This window comes from Lagenorhynchus albirostris, chromosome 9, assembly GCF_949774975.1.
Source record: "Lagenorhynchus albirostris chromosome 9, mLagAlb1.1, whole genome shotgun sequence".
Classification (NCBI taxonomy): Eukaryota; Metazoa; Chordata; class Mammalia; order Artiodactyla; family Delphinidae; genus Lagenorhynchus; species Lagenorhynchus albirostris.
Window position 1 is genome coordinate 91,547,853 of NC_083103.1, and position 17,879 is coordinate 91,565,731.

Genomic DNA, 17,879 nt, shown 5'->3' on the forward strand with positions numbered 1-17,879 from the left:
ACCTGTGATTCTGGGTGGGCAGCATCGGGTCAGATTGGGCTTACAATTCCTCTTTTTCAAGGGCCTCCAGGATGAAGATTTAACATATTTTGAGGGAGTCAGGCGACTGGGAACTCACGAAGGCCTGCCTCCCTAACAGGGAGAACAATTCAATTATTCTGGTTATGAAAGATAAAAGATAACACTGGAACACTTCCTTTCAGAGACATCAGAAATCAACTATGACCTTTCGAGTTTAAAAACATTTTTCGATTGCATTTAAAAACAATTTGTACGTTTTTCTTGTAATGAAACGCTGACCTAGGGAATGTGTTTCAGTCACTGCATTTGCCTGGGAGAAAAGAAATAGATGCCCGTGGGCTTCCTCTTAGTTTTTTTTTAAGCTGAGGCTTTATGTTAGTATCACTAGATTTAGCTGTTGAAGCTTTTAAGGCTAATGGTGGCTGTAATGTACCAAACAGTACAAGAGAGAAGAAGAGTGGAGATTAATTTAGCTCTCCATTTGTCAGGATTCAGTCTGGAAGATTTCTTAGGAACCAATCTAAATCTAGGGGATAGCCTGGACCTTTAAAATGGGACACAGAATCATTCAGCTCCATAACCTTTCATCTGTTTGAAGAAAGGACCAAATGCTAAATTCCACAAGTACACTTTCTGGGCAAGATAAATATATATAAGACTGCTTGTTAAGACACAGCAAGCCTGTAAGATCACATCCATTAAGGCAGTGGATTCTACAGTGTTGTTTTAGTGGCAATTTTAGTGTAACGACTCCTGGGTGTGCCAGTGAGAACCAGGGCATTCACCACCACAAATGCATTTTGTGTGTAGAGCAGGTTCAGCTGCTAACATCAAGAGGCCAAAGTGCACGTATGAGATCATCTTATATTACCTTGAGCAAAGAGGCCAGGAGGAGAGGAAGAGGAGAAGACAAGTCCCTATAAAGGTACCTGTGATGTGGACAGAAATATAGCATTGTTTGTTTTTAAAATTTCCTCTTAAATGGAGTCTCTGTGGTTGTAACTGTGATAACAGTGAGTTGTAGCTGTTTGAAGACGTGAGATTAGCTTTAGTCTGGAGTGAAGGTTTAGGAGCTGTGAACTGAAGCGCCTCTGCTGAGTCTCTGAGATTGATGGTGAGGGTGGAGGAGTTCAGGGAGTGTTAAGAAAGGTCTTTTTTAAAAAAGCCTAAGCTAGTGAGAGGCCAGCCACAAATGAAAAGTGCTGTTTCATATCAAATCCAAAAATGGGCAGAAGACCTAAATAGGCATTTCTCCAAAGAAGATATACAGATGGCCAACAACACAGGAAAGGATGCTCAACATCACTAATCATTAGAGAAATGCAAACCAAAACCATTATGAGATATCATCTCACAACAGTCAGAATGGCCATCATCAAAAAATCTATAAATCTATAAAATCTATAAAAATAAAAAAAAACAATAAATGCTGGAGAGGGTGTGGAGAAAAGGGAACACTCTTGCACTGTTGGTGGGAATGTAAATTCATACAGCCACTATGGGGAACAATATGGAGGTTCCTTAAAAAAGTAAAAATGGAACTACCATACGACCCAGCAATCCCACTACTGGGCATATACCCTGAGAAAACCATAATTCAAAAAGAGTCATGTACCACAAGGTTCATTGCAGCTCTGTTTACAATAGCCCGGAGATGGAAACAACCTAAGTGTCCATCATCGGATGAATGGATAAAGAAGATGTGGCACATATATACAATGGAATATTACTCAGCCATAAAAAGAAACGAAATTGAGCTATTTGTAATGAGGTGGATAGACCTAGAGTCTGTCATACAGAGTGAAGTAAGTCAGAAAAAGAGAGACAAATACCGTATGCTAACACATATATATGGAATTTAAGGAAAAAAAAATGTCATGAAGAACCTAGGGGTAAGACAGGAAGAAAGACACAGACCTACTAGAGAATGGACTTGAGGATATGGGGAGGGGGAAGGGTGAGCTGTGACAAAGCAAGAGAGAGGCATGGACATATATACACTACCAAACGTAAGGTAGATAGCTAGTGGGAAGCAGCCGCATAGCACAGGGAGATCAGCTCTGTGCTTTGTGACCGCCTGGAGGGGGGGGATAGGGAGGGTGGGAGGGAGGGAGACGTAAGAGGGAAGAGATATGGGAACATATGTATATATATAATTGATTCATTTTGTTGTAAAGCAGAAACTAACACACCATTGTAAAGCAATTATACTCCAATAAAGATGTTAAAAAAAAAAAGAGAAATGTGGTATTTATGCCGAATGCATGAAGGCCTTGACCGCCTTAAAATGTAAACCTGACTAGCTACCTAGACGGAACCTTCTACAAGGAGAGGTAATCAAGGCTGGCTCACACCAGCCTTCTTCTTTGCAGAAGACAACTGCTGCAAAGACAAAACAGACCACAGAAGGGCTTTCTTAATGGGTTCACACATGCAGAGCAGTGGCGAAAGGGGTGGTGTAATTTACACTGACATCCAAAGGGCCGTTCATAGGAAACTATGAAAACCTGGTAACAGCAGCTCAAGCTTAATTGGTTTACTACCCGGATAAGAGGTAAGAAATCATGAAAGGTAAACACCTGGTTCGCAGCAAGGAAAGTTGTTAGCATGGTTGCTCTGGAAATCAGTCAGGGAGGAGCATCTTTGTTGCGCTTATTAAGGATGCAGAAAGTGGGAGGAATCTCTCCGCACTGCTAACAAACTGAGTTTACTTAAGAAGCAGAAGAAACTAACAAAAAGCTAAAAGGCAAATACACACAGACAAGAATTTAGGAAGCAGCCTGGATGGAGCCGAGTTTAGGGTGAGACACAAAAACCAACTGATGGATTTTCAGAAGCTTTTCAATTAAGTGCAGGCACTGATGTTTTCGCAAACATCATTCAGAACCATGCTCTCTAGTGGCTTATTTAAAAGTTCTTTGTTCCACTCTAATGGTTAGAAAGGTGAAGAAAACTGAAATTAGACAATCTATTGTTATATTTCATAAACTGATGAGGCCTCCTCTTTCACTGAACACTTAGAATTTTCATCATGTCTATCACACCAACTCCCGTGGAAACTAAAAATGTCTCCGGAAAGTCAATGTAAAGGATGGCCTTACCTAAGGAAATCTTGCACGTCTACTCGACGCGGTGCGGCCATAACCTTTCCCACCCTGGTCGGCAGAGAAAACAACAAGTCTCCCGGACAAGCGACATCAAGCACTGAGAGCCGCTGGGGACCAACCAGGAAGGGGCTGGAGGACATAACCTCCTCCCTCAGTGACGGTCAGAAAAAAGGAGACCGCGAAACTCACTTTGAATAGGAGTTTCAGACAGTCCAAAGAGCTAAACCACAGAGTGACAACCGCAGCGGCTCCTCCAGTGTTTAACGGAGGGCAGGAAGGGGTACTCGAGTGCCCAGAGTGGAACAGACGGTGACTCCCCAGGTGACACGCGGTCAGTGGGTACTCTCTGGGGCAGGAAGGATGATGCATGTAGGAACATGGCCCACGTGGACGTGTTAAAGGGTGTGTATTTTCCTTCATGTGGATTAAGATGAAATTAAGGCAAGAGGAAGATCCAAAGCCGGGATACTTACCATTTCGTCAACCGTGGCTCAGCACAAGCTATCCGCGTGTTCTCTAAGAGCCAGGCTGCCATTTCCCCCCTAGCATTTTTCTTTGCATGGTGATGCTTAAAAAAGAATTCTGCAAAATATCTGATCTACTGTTAAATGCTTGGATGTTAAAGTCTTTTCTGAGGTCCTTAAGAGTCGACTTGAGAACACAGTATCTAATGTCTTTCAAGTTCCCAAATAAAGGAATAATTCTATTCCAAGGAGTTAAAGGGGCCTTTTAGGCTTCTTGTTATACATACCAGAAAGACAGTGTACATTCAGGACATCTGCAATGGCAATGAAGGTACCATACCTGCGATGATGGTAAGGATGGTGGTGGTGGTGGTGGTGGTGGTGGTGGTGGTGGTTGTTGTGAGAGGAGGGATAGTTGTGGGGGGATCTGGATAAAGAAAAAAAGGAGAATCAAACCCACAATGCTGAGCACAGCGGTGATCAGTAACGACACAACAAAGGCGTGAAGACGCTGACATGTTGTTTGATGACTTCTCCCTTTAAAAACCAAAGACTCCCCCCGCCGCCCCAGCCCCGCAAAAATTTATGTCTTATAATCATATCCCAAGGCCTTATTCGGAAGAGCTAAGAAAAGAAGAAAAGAGATTTGGGGGCTTCCCTGGTGGCGCAGTGGTTAAGAATCCGCCTGCCAATGCAGGAGACACAGGTTCGAGCCCCGGTCCGGAAAGATCCCACATGCCGTGGAGCAACTAAGCCCATGTGCCCCAACTACTGAGCTTGCGCTCTAGAGCCCACAAGCCACAACTACTGAGCCCACGCGCTGCAACTACTGAGCCCGCACACCTACAGCCCGTGCTCTGCAACGAGAAGCCACCGCGATGAGAAGCCCGCGCACCACGACGAAGAGTAGTCCCCGCTCGCCGCAGCTAGAGAAAAGCCCACGCATAGCAATGAAGACCCAACGTAGCCATAAATAAATAAAACAAATTTAAAAAATTTTAAAAAAAAGAAAAGAGATTTGTATCAATGAAGTGAACTAGGGATGAGGAGATGAGAAGTAGAGAAGGGAGGAAAAATCAAAACATATGACACGCCCCCCCACCCCCATCCGATTTCAAAGGGTGAGGTTAGACCAACTCAGCCCCTGAGAGGGTCCGACGGTTGTCATTTCATTTTATGCTTTCACCGGTGGGAGAAAGGAGGAGATGGCGCTGATCTATCTAAAGGGCTCCTATCGGCCAAGGGAAAGTGTGCGCCTGCCTCTTGGTCTCTGACTGTTAACTTCATTATTCTCCATCAATACATCCCAGCAGGAAGTAAAACTACTTCTATACTTGTAATAAATACACAGAAGAGAGAATGTCACCACTAAATATCAAGTTCCAGGCATGTGAGATTTTACTGAGATTTTATTTTCTAAAAGTCAATAAATTTTACAACTTATAAATATTAATCAGTTCATTGCCTTTGCTCAAGCCTGACCTACGTGGGCGACAATGATAAAACTGAAGAACGTTTCCATCTTGTAAACAAGAGAATTAAACATAAACAAGGCTTAACCCTCCAAGACAGGAATCCGATAGGGAATCCTCCGTCAGGTGTCTGATATACTGTATATTCTTCTATCATCTCCAAAATTATTTGGGGGAAAAGAGAAGGCAAATATGAAAGAGAAAAAAAAATCTCAGCCCAACTGATCAAACTGAATGTGTTAAATTGTCAGCAAGACTTTGACCTAAGCAATCATTCTGCTATAATAGAGCGTAAGACGATTTGAAGGCTTTTGATTTTAAATTTTATCTAACGCCCGTCAACTTTTTCTCCGTGACACATCTGGTGTCCTTTTATCTCCAAGTGAGCTCTCAGACTGTCGAATTAATACATCCAAACCTTAATTATATACCGTGTCTTTATTGGGTTTGGCGGAACTTCCTGGAAGTTTACGAAAACATTATCTTGGCGTTTGGTTATGAGGTCTGCTTAAAAGATTCCTACCGTTGATCAATAATCAGTTTTAATTTTCCTCACAAACTTCTCTCACACGTACACAAATGTACGAATTTGACAGGGAAGAATCAAGAGCAAACCTGTCTGTTTTAGGGGAGACTCTGTTCATTGAAGTTGGGGATGCCAGCAGTTTAAACGACTATTGAAAGCAGCCTCACACATGAGTGCAAAAAAAGAATCCATTAAAAAAAAAATCTCATTCTCTTCCAAGAAGTATAAATGATTCATAATTTCAAACTACCTTGTTAGAAGAAGAACGGACAGTACACGTTCAGTCTTGCTTTTTGGAGTACTTTCTTATGGAGGCCACAGGTGGGGAAGCATTTTGTGACCTGGGAGACCACTGGATGCACCTACATCCTGCGGCAGGTGCAGGTACAGGTGCAGGTAGGGACCCAGGTGACCGAGGGGCACCAGTCCCTGAAGACAACCTGCTCTCTCCACGCCCCAATTCAGCTGTACCCAGAGATGTGCCTTCTCTGCTCTGATTCAATGACAATATTTATCACTGAAAGGGAACATCTGTAGCTGGTATGCTACAATGCTATTTCTGTCTCTGTTTCAAAAGTATTGGCACAAAATGTGCGATGTCCACGATACAATCAAAGTGCACCTGAAGGTGATTTGAAATTACCATTACCAACAGGAGTGGAACGGAGACTGACTAACGAGGGCAGAGACTTCAGAAAAAAGGTCACTAGTTCCTTTCATTTTGTGAAAATCACACACTTCCAATTATTTTCATCACTACTGGGGTAACTTGTCCTTCACATGTGGCTCAAGTGACCTAAATGAATTAGATTCCGTTACCAGGTGTAATGCCTAGATCATTTCTAGCGATAAGAGCAACGTGAGGTCACTATTTAAGAAAATACAGAGTTGGAGCTAATAAGCTATGTTTGACACATAGACGCTAGAAGAACAAAACCAACTGGGGCTCAGGCGCTAACCAGATAGATTCGCCAAGTATAGAAGTTACCTCTAGAGAATTAAACATTTTAAAAGCATGTTAACTCTGAGTTCATAAAGAACTTTGAAAGCTACTGTAGTAGGACAATAAATTGGCTTTGAAAAGAAAACCTACCCACCATCTTCTCAAACTGCTAGAATATTTTATTACTAGACAAGCAACACCTCAGGTGAGTGTTCTAGCCTGTCATCCCAAGCATTACTGCTAGTACAGGTTATGGGAGGGAGGTAGCATATTGTGCATCTAGCAAATTCCTAGACCAGGCGAAGTGCACCATCTTGGGTTGGGGAGATAGGTGGAGGTAGATGTGCTTGCCTACATGGGCAGGTCTCTGTTTCCTGGCTTTCAAATAATGCATTCTGGCCCAGCGAGTTCATTCCCAAACGACAATCTTGCATTGGAGGGAACTGTTCTACCGGGAAGCAGAGAGAGTAAGAGAAACTACAAAGAAAGACACACATTTCACTGTAGACTTTAGAGTCAAAGTTATCGTGGCTCTGAAACATATTTAGTAACCATGTGAACTTGGGCAACTTATGTGACCTTTCTAAGCTTCCTTTTATCATCTGTAAAATGGGATGGCGCTTACCTCGTCATGTTATCGTGGAGATCAGAGGTGATCGTGCATGTAAAACTGTCACCCTAGCGCATGGAACGAAGTGCGCAAGCCCTCAATAAATGCTAGCCAGAGCTAGGATCCAAAATTATTCAAATCTATCTGTCAAATCCACAAAACGCTTCTCATCTTGAGATGTCGGAACAGTGGGTACAATAAGTCAAAATTGTTTTTCCAGATAACTGAGTCTTCTGAATCAAGGAAGCACATAATAGACTGGTGGAAATTTGTCTCTGCTTTTCATAATCTGCCGTTTTAAAAAAGAGCTGAATGAGAGTCGTCTGTAAACCTGGATAACAGCAAGGCTGGGGCCTTGCATGAGGCTTAAACCCTGATGTTGAGCATGGGAGGGATGTAGAAGCAAAAGGGGGATGGCTGGAAACAGGGCACTCGGCACCTCCTTGCACCTACACGGAGAGCCATTCCCTTCACTCTGATCTCCTTAACTACTGGGGAGAATGAATGCTATTATGTGTAGACCACAGACAACATGGGTAGTGTGCAAAGAAATCACACCTCAGAAGTCTATACATAAAGTGATTAGATGTGAGCCTTTAACTTTGCATTATGCTAAGGAAAACAAAACTCAGGTACAGGCTAAGGATTATATTTTAATATCCATGTAGATATGAGGTAAAGCATGCTTCTATTTCATCAAAGAGACTGCTACTCCTATTTTCTTCATAAGGAAAGTGGCCAGGTTCTAAGACGTTATGGTGTAAATATCCCATATGTAGATTTACATGTGTATATGTGTATATTCACATACACTTACACTTGGATTATTTACCTGGCTCACATGAAGAGAGAAATGCACACACATGTTCATATATTTACAAGATACTGAAATTGTCATGCCTATGGTTACTCATTCTGTGTCATGTCAGCTCATGACTATTTTTCCTGGTGTAAAAGTAACCGAGAGAGTCAACTGGACAGAAGAGACTCAATTCGTCATCATAAGACTAGACAGGCAGTGCACTCCTCAACTAAACAGAGAATATTCACCAGACACAAAATTGACCATGAGCTATAAATGGGAAATAAGTTTAAAATGGCTGGTACAAGTAGGTGCACAATAAATATCTGTTGACTAGAAAGTGAAATTCGTGATCATATGTTTTAATAATCCTGCAAAAAGATATTAAGAAAACAGACACATTTTTTAAAAAAGCACTCTGTCTAAAGCAGTAGCTATAGGTGGTTAACAGAGCTACCAAGGACCTTCAATTTTTTTTCCAAGTATTTACGGGCTTGCGACATATGGAATGTAATAGCTTCATGCTGAAAGTAGGATAGTTGTGCTCATCAAAGCAGGAGAAAGGCTAGCCCAGGTTTCATCGGAAAAGACCACTGGGAATAGACTTTCTGAGCTGAAAAGCCATTAATTGGTAAGGTTGGATTTCGCAGTCATTATTTCTAACATAATCTCCATAGCGTGCGCCTGAGGACAGAGCTTTCCTACTCAGCATGACCAGAGCCTGTGATCTAGAGGGAAGCCCCCAGGATTAGAAGGGGAGAAGAAAAGTTGCTGTCCTCCTAGTGGTAGCACTGGGGTCCACCTTGGGCCAGGCTTCTTTAATTCTTGAAGGAAACCAACTGTTTTTTTGGTTTTCAACTTGACCAAAAGCTCTAGGAGTGAATCACAAGCAGCAGCTACATAATAAATGAGTCAAACGGAAGAGGGCTTCATCTTCTCACGTACCGTATACATACAGCATATAATCCGAATGAGCTTTCCCCACTATGTTGGAAGCCTCACAGCGGTATGTACCATTATCTGTTTTGTTTAGGTTATTGATGAACAGGTTGGGCCCCGACAGTACGGCGTGTTGAGGCATTTCATCATCGACTCTCACCCAAGTTACCATCACAGGCCTGCAGAGGGAATGGGAGAGAGACAGGGTGCATTACGATTTCCCACCAAGATGTCTGCATCAAACCTCCCACCCACACAGTAAACGAATCCCATGCAGGATGACACAATTGAAGAGGACTTATTGTAAGTTCAGAGAATGATAGCTGTGAAGGCTTCACAAATCTGTTTGGAATATCATTTTTTTAAAAATATTATCAGGTGTTGAAAAACTTTCAACAGACCAGAAGCAGGAGTCTCATTATTTCCAATTCATCTTCAACAAATCAGCAAATAAACTAATGTGCCCTATTTTTATGCCCTGCTGTGTGCTTTCACACCAATTCAGACAGGACAGAGCTCACCCATTGTTAATCATCTCATTAATTAGGGGGAAAAAAAAATCAAATCCTGGGCTAGTGATACATGCATTAATCTCATGGTTACTAACAGGCCGAGATAGTGGCATAGAAAGTTGTGATATTTAAGTGGATTTCGAGTTTCGCAGAAAGGAGTGGACTTTTACAGCTGAATAGTGCTTTCCTTGGCCTCTGCTGTTTGGACAAAAATTACCTCTTCTCATTCTGGAAAGATGTAATCACTTCCTGTCCCCTTACCCCCTACCCATAACACACCCTCCGCCAACCCAAGACCCCACCGCACCTTCCGAGGCCCCAAGCCACCTTATCTATGTGTTCCTTGGCAAAATGCCTGTCTTCCCTGGCTCTCCAAGGCCCTCACACTGCTCCCCTTCCCCTGTGTGTGCACCTGCAGGCCCCCAGCTCGAGGGACAGGCTCCCAGATCAATGGCTGTGGAGTGACAGCACCTCCACGTGAACTCCTGGGGTCCTATGGTACTTGCTCATCAGAGGGGAGTTTATTTTCGTGATTTAAAGACCACATTTGTATCCATCAGGAAAAAGCAAATTTCACAAGATGCTCCAGGGCCCAAATCGCACACACACCGAGTCTTTTTCAAACTCACTGAATTTATAATCCTTCAAGGCAGCCCCTATGAAATCGAGGCCACATCTAGGGCTGGGCCTGAAAGCTGCCATTTCCCAGGCAGGGCCACAGAGATTCGAGCACAGAAGCAGCTTCCTTCCATTTTCTGCACTGCCGCTAGGAGCAGCATCAGAACCACAGACCCGTGCTTCGTATGAACGGGCACTCAAGACAGCCCTGTCAAGTAGCACTCCGGTGTTCCAATGGGATGTGAAGTCACAGTTTTTCTTTAATGACACGTGGGTTTGTTATCACAACCCAGTAAATTATTTTAAAATGAGCCCTGCATCCGTCCTCCTCGCAGGCAATGGCGAACGGCTCTGCCTGGCAATCAGACCTACCGTCCCGCTGCTTGAAACCACCAGTGGGGGTAAATGCTGAGAACATTCACAACATTTAACGGCAAGTTAAATTACCATTTTTACTGTATGCAATTTCTTGAGAAAATAAATAGGGGATATGCTAGAAGGGCTAGCCGTCAAGTAACCCGTGCTTTTCTCAGACAACCGTGGACCCGGGCCGATTTGAGAGGAACAAGCAAATACCCTGTCTGGCATCAGTGTCCCGAAGGAAACATACAATTCGCTGTCCCCGTGGCACATGCGACTGAACACAGTACCTTCTTCAGGGGAAAAAAATATAGAAACAAAATAGAGGTTAGCAAGCCACAGACTGTAAATGTAGTTAATATGGTTGGTACTGTAAGTGGCAAGAGGCCTGAGAGAATTTTTTTTTTTTGCCACTGGACCGTTTTGGAAGGAAGGCAATTTGCTACCTGGGGCCTAATTCAAACAGTTTACACAAAGAAAGAGCTGAATCTTTTGCAGTGTTCAAAGCAGAAGAAGACTGCTCTGGTAAAGCTGGAAGTACTTAAAACCAAATAACTTCGAAACACCCAAGGAAAAGCGAAGCAGAAGACCATCTCCTCCTTCCTAAAGGCCATCTTTACAACACCAAACGGTGAGTAGAGAGAGAAGCAAATCCTCGCTCCTGGAGAAGGACACACAAAATAGGGAGGGCTGACGTGGGAAGACAGCCCACTGCAGCCAGGCTCCCTCCGGCTCTCTGTTCTCTCAGAGATCAGCGCTTAGCTGTCACGGGGAGAATTCTTTCCGAAGACTTGGGGGAAGCTTTGTGAAAATGCTCTGAGGTCCTTGTATGAATATGCTAGTTAGCAAAACTCTGAGAGGGGGAAAAAAATCATAGCGAGGGGACAGCAGAGGGAGCTCAATGCTGTTTTTTGTTGGGGACCAATAAAATCTGACTGCTCCCCATCACTACGTTGACCTGTTGTTCCACGTGACATGGAGTGTTTTCTCCCTCGGAAACAGTTAAAAACAATTTTCACTCTATTAGAAAGATGAAAGGATTCTTCCTCCTCCCCAAACAAAATGGAATAATAGCTAAGGTGGTACCACCACATGGCTTTTGCTTTATTAGTGATAATACATGTAGTTTCTCCAATTCACTCTCATTAATTTAGCAGGGGCAAGTGAAGTAGCTTTTTTTACACTTTTCGATAAAATAAGAGTGCGAGTCTTTTCCCTTATGCAGTATGTATACATATTCCTTGAGAAAAATTCCCAAACCATTCCTCACTAACAAAACGATTTCTAGTAGTCACTTTTCCTTGAGGGAAGAAGCAAAATGAAAAGTAAGGCAAATTCATTTGCCTACAGCTGGCCCTACACACAGCAGCTTAATTTAAGTCTGAAAACCATCTTTCCAACGTCTTAGTTAGACATTAACACAGAAGGTAGCAGACATATCATTAGATTGTGGGCACACTACAAATTTATTAGGATTATTTTATGTGGGTGAGAGAAAATAGTTCTGACAGTCATGTTGATGATAATAAAAGAGAATTCGCTGAGATTTCAATCTTAGCTGGCGTTTCATTTTTCTCCCAATCTTCACCCTTAAGAACCACAGATATTTATTCCCCTTTTCACTGAATATTCTTTTAGATCCTGAAAAATCTTCCATCCTTTACAGCAGGAGACAGGTGACAGGCCAATGCGTTGTGAACGCACATCTGTGTGTTGTGACATTTACTGCTCCTGACCCTCTGCCAACCTTGGCCTTCAGAACTTACTGGGGCTTCCCGATGGCTTCACATGTTAACTCAAGCGCGTCCCCTTCCCGGGTTAGGCCTTGTAGAGGATAAGTCATCTGAATATGCACTTGAGGCTTATCTGTGTGACAACAACACAAAGTATAATGTTTAGCAAACGATATCATCAGGCAGAACCAGACTTGCACCTTGTCACAAACCCCATACTACCAGCACTCACACGCTTCCCATCCTCATGCCTTCAGTAAACTCCTTCTAATTAGTAAGTAATCCTGGCATTTGCTCAAATTAAACTAATAACTCTAAGAAGTGAACCACAAATAGATAAGAGATTCATAAGCCAACCACGCCACATCAAACATTTCCTGTGAAATACATTTTGTTACATTTAAGTTTATCTCCAGACTCACTCAAGCTAAAGGAAATTCATTTGCCTTCATGCTGAGGTGAAGCCACAGATATCTGCGTTGCTCAGAACTGATACATTTTATCATAGATCATATATTACTATCTGTGCTCAGAATTGATACATTTTATCATAGATCATATATTACTATGTGACAATATGTTGTGACACTGCATATTAATAAGTCTGCCACTTCTGTGCTCTTGTTTTCAAATGGGAAAGGCAAAACTTCTGAATTCCACTCCAATGTCTAAGAATAAAGAACTGGGAGGTTTTGGTGGCCCCTAATGAAACTCTATGATGGCTCAAGGTAAACATATCAGAAGGAAGGAAACTGATGGTTACCGAGTCTACCATGGTAGGAACCGTCCTTGGTGGTGGAAAAAGCCCAGTTTTAGGGACGAGAACATTGGTACCTAGGGAATGATGTAGGTTGTCCAAGGTCATAGAGGTAGCATAATGAGAGACGGCCCCATGAAATGTACGTTTGGAGGGATTATTGATTCAAACCCACATTTCCCAATGGCAATCCGTAATTAAAGCCAAGTATACCGAGTATAGCTTCCTAATGCAGTCAGGTATTTAGGTATTCCTAAGTGATGTATTCCTAGGCGTAAGTGAATACTTCAGTGATGTAGGTATTCTTATTTCCACTAGCTATTTAAAAACTGTGTTTGTGAGTTCGTGGGGCTGTGGGTATATGAGAGGAACGCTAGGAGGTACAGGGAATGGGGAGGGAAGGGGGAGGGGTTGGAATTAACTTAGATACACACACAAATACATTTACAAATAAAACCTGAATGGAATTGGGAGGGTTTTTTTTTTTCCCCTTTGCTGAACTAATAAGCTATTAATCCCTAAATCATTTTTCTCATTTAATTTCATGACTTTGTAAATGTATATTTTTGGAAATGTACCCAAGAGGTAATAAATGTGAGAGGGCAAGACATCAGTTGGCTGAAAGGTCAGAACAATTGCCACAACTTTACTTTCTTGGACAATCACACCACCCAAACAACAGCCCCTCGGCCTTTTACAAGCAGTGGTTTGCTCATTATCATTCACCCTATGGTATCAGGGAGCAAAGAGAAATATGGCGGGGCTCAACCACCTCTCCCTGTACACAGCCAAACAAGCTGCACGAGGTCCTCTCTAGGGATGGCTGTTTTCTGGATGTATTTTTACAGTCGTGTTATTAGCACTGGATCTTTCTGTCTCTGAAAACCACGTGGCATTCAAAACCTTTTAAGAGAGGCTTCTTGTACATCGGTGGGCACTGTACACTGAATTGGTAATGCTTAGCTTCCCGAGGAGCTAAGTCACTTGCCAGTGAACATAAGTTAACTGGGACTGAAAGGTCCAGCTGACCCCTGAAAGTAACACGATTCTATTCTTAGACTTGTTGGCAAAGGCAATGTTTATGAGGAAAATGGCCTAGAGGTCTCCAGATACTGATAGCTGGGTGGGGAAGCTAATCATTAAAAAAAGGCAAAAATACTCAAAAAGGATAAACAGGATGACCTTAAATGAGCACTGGCTGCTGGGCAAGTGTCCTGGGCACCCACCTTTGAGAGCTACAGACAATACTGTAGGCTAAATACAACCATTGGGTGACATATGTGGGTCTATTATTTTTGGTGGTATAATACACTTGCACACAGAGCTAGTTGGTAAAGTTTATTAAAAAAAAACAACCCACAAGATATCAAAAAAAAAAAAATGGTAGAAGGTTATGCCACTGAAAACACAGACAACAAAATACCGGCTCCCCTGCTCAGAAACAGCAGCACTTCTGGAGTTCCTGGTTAGGGAACCTCTGTCATCCTTATCCAACCATTCTGAGGAAACCTAAATTTAAAGCCTCGAATTTGGGCTGAAACGTAACATTTTCTTATAGGTTAATCTCTGATCCACAGAAGGTCTACATTTTCCATGCACTGCCGACTTCGGCCCATTAATTAAGGAGAAGCAGAAGGCTTGCTGGCCAGTGTGGAAGGCTCTTTTGTCCTCTTTTCTCCTTTGTGTAATTTACAAGCAAACAGAGAGAGTATATTTTTCAGCACACTGCACTAAGGGTTTTTACACGCTCAGCTTCCATTAATAATAAAGACGGTGTTGAAAATCTATCCACCCTGCCTTTTCAGTACCACTGAGTTTGTTTTAGTTAAATGCTTTTTATGTTCCTAATGGCTGTTTGCCAGTTGTCAATTACTCACATAAATTAGGAATAACAAGCTAAGGCCTTGCTATACCTGGAATTTACATTTAAAAAATCATATACTAAGCCATAGGAAATACACCTTCAATTTTGATAACGGATTTTCCCAATTTACTCCCTAGGTTTCTGGAGAAACATCTACCATCTACTTATGGGTACAGCTGCTACAGTCATCTTAATAGGTCGCTGGAAAGGTAAACATTAATCTTGCTTGTAGTATACAGAAAAATGTCCTCCTCTGTTGACACAGGCAGTATTTATAGGCATATTATTCGACCGTGGGCAGCTGAGCTATCTTCACGCCCAGCCTAGGAGCCAAATAGAGGGTCTGTGTGCCAAGATCCATCTCTGGGTGAAGGAAACTTAAAAAACAAATTCAATTCCCCCTCCTTTGCCCTGAAAGAGGAACTGGAGCCTTCCCAACAGGCGGAATAGAAACCCTGGGGCTCCACTGGCACCTCTAGAACCCAGGGCTGCTACGTTTTCCCAGGATAATCCTGACCACAATCCGACTATGTCAAAATACTGAACACTCCAGATGGCTGATTGAATAGCCCAGAAGCTCATCATTTATATTTTAATTATGTCCATAAATCAAACGTTATAACCCACCAAATCTTTTCTGAAACAGGACCAGACTCCAAGATTTATTTTTAAGTAATGAGGTAAGGCCCAGAACATTTTCTGGGTGATCATTTTACGCCTCGGTTGGTGTTGGAAGGCACAAAAGCCAGATGACACTTTCTGCCCAAGTGCAATAACTGTCTAGAAATGTACTGCAGAATGGCTTAATGTCACTATAAAATGGAACTGCTATATAAAAATAAGAAAAATAGTTAGGTCTGTGCACTCATGGAACATTACAGTTACAGAGATGGTACCACCAACAGCTAATAAATTAGGTCGAGGGATCTGGGGTTTTCATAATCCACTGTAATTTTTTAAAAACCCCGTAAAAGACGTTTAGCAAGGCTACTCCAGCAGACAAAATTCGTCCATTGGTCCAAGTCGCACAGAGGGTTAAATACCAGGAGACTTTAGGTCACACTACAGTAGCAGCCAATTAAAAAAATCATCTTAGAAAGACATTCTGATCTGATGAGACTTTCTTTAGATGGACTTTGCTCTCTCTATAAAGGGAAAAAAAATATATATAAAAGGAAACTCTTAAAGAGGTTAGAATGGCTTGCTGGCAGATTACAATTGATGTCATGCCAGTCTGACCTTGTACCATATTCTATGATCTTTTCAGAAGATGCAACTCAAGACTCTGGAACCTGTATTTCGCTTTCCTATGTAAATGAAAAGTCACGGTCTCCTTCGCTCTAGATTACCGCACTAACATATCAGGTCTTTAAAATTTCTTAGTTAAAAAAAGTACACCGTGGTTTCCTTTTGCCTGGGATATTATCCTCCCCATGTACCAGAGAGGAGCATTGCTGAGATAAGAGGGAAGGCGCCCTGACACCGCGGCAGGAGGAGACCTGTTAGCCCAGGGGCTCCTGACGCTTTCCCTGCCTGAGATTTTCTAAATCAGGGGACGTGGGCCTCAAACGTTCGTTCATTGATGTGCTGACTGCAAGCAGGCCCAGGAACCCAAGTGCAAATCTGTTCCTGCAGGCTCTTTGCATCCCTTACTTAGATTTCATCCAACATTCTGAAACACCTGTTAGAGTGAGACTGGATGCCTGTTGACCAAGTGTTCATTGTTTTGGGCCTACCAGGGAGAACTCAAGGGCAGTGTGGGCCCAGATGGAATCAGAATGGCTGGGTTTGGTTTGGGTCAGTGCCTGTGCATTCAGGTGGGGAAGCACTGACAGAAGGGTCTTTGTCAATCATGGGGGATTACTGCAGTTTGGAGGAGCACGACAATGCCGAGATGCACCTGAGATTTGGTGAGTATTAGGGGCTGCTTGAGCTCAAAGCAGAATCAACCCCTATAACATGGCTGCCTAAGCTGTTGGGAGAGCCCAGCTTTGCTCTGAGGGAGGGCGATGTATCACGAGGTCATTGGGGCTGGTGAGAGAACACAGTCACAGCGAGCTCTCAGAGGACTTAAAAAGAACATCTTGCAAAAGGTTTGCTTCCCATTGTCATAATACATTCACGAATAATTTTCACTGCCATTTATTTTGTTTGTTTGCAAGGTGAAGGACCTCCTGCTGTTACATCTGTTGTATGAACTGGAGCACTTAAACTGTTATTCTTGAGGAGGGCTGAGCTATGATGAGTGGGATGAGTCAAACCTGGGGGGACGGATGTGGGACCGAAGAGCATGTGCCACATTACACAGTAAAATGCAGTTTCCTCTTGTTGCAACTTGTAAGTAGCTTTGTGGATATTGAAATTACTGTTTACCCAACAGAATCAAATTTTATTCTGTGATGTTGTGGCGGAGAGTAGCTTCCAGTGCCTTTGAAGTGGGGTGCACACTCACCCACACAGCACTCTTCCATATCTTTGAGAAATCTTCAGAATTAGAAAGTGAACACTGGGTGAGAAAATTCTCGTAGCAAGATTTTCTGCACGAGAACGTTAGCTCTGTAACAAGAAAAGGTTTTGTTTTTTGTATCCCTGGTGCCTAGAACAGTGTCAGTGCCTGGCACATAGTAGGCGTTCAATACATATTTACCAAGTGAATGAATGAATGAGAAAGTGGGGGAACATTGGGGCATGGACTTCTAGCTCTGCTACTGGTTAAACAAATACAAAACAAAAACAAGCAGACCATGAATCCCTCGAAGCCCTGTTACAAGATACACAAGGCCCATTAAAATTTTCAAGTGTTTATTTGAGCATCCATTTGAACAGGGCAGCCCAGACTGAAAATGCTCCAATAGGAGCTGAGGGAAAGGCTTTAATAGAAAAGACACGGAAGTAAAGCAAGTGAATGATCTGATTGGCTGGAGCTTGAGCAGTTGCCTTTTCTGGGAAGCCTGGTTAGCTGTTTGTGATTGGCTGGGCCTAAGTTTCATTGCCTTGGAGTGCATTGGCTTTGGTTTAGGTTTTGGTTTGCCTACATAAGCTACCAAGGTATCAGAGTCACCTTATTAGATTGGTCTAATGGCCTCCTTGTTTAATCACTTTAACAGCCCTCATTGCAAAATATAATTCTATTTTTCTTTTAGAAGGTTAA

The 17,879-nt window shown here is 42.6% G+C and overlaps 1 protein-coding gene across 4 annotated transcripts in view; it reads right to left on the reverse strand.

The window, feature by feature from the left end:
• Positions 1-17,879, reverse strand: part of CADM1 (cell adhesion molecule 1) — a 334,473-nt gene that overhangs the window by 31,750 nt on the left and 284,844 nt on the right. For 3 of the 4 annotated variants that reach the window (XM_060160430.1, XM_060160429.1, XM_060160428.1), the window contains exons 6-8: positions 12,141-12,240; positions 8,891-9,063; positions 3,933-4,019 (exon numbers count right to left, since the gene is read on the reverse strand). In XM_060160430.1, the coding sequence (XP_060016413.1) occupies positions 3,933-4,019; positions 8,891-9,063; positions 12,141-12,240 (360 nt within the window). The remainder of the gene's footprint in view (positions 1-3,932; positions 4,020-8,890; positions 9,064-12,140; positions 12,241-17,879) is intronic. The other variant, XM_060160431.1, reaches the window with a different exon arrangement.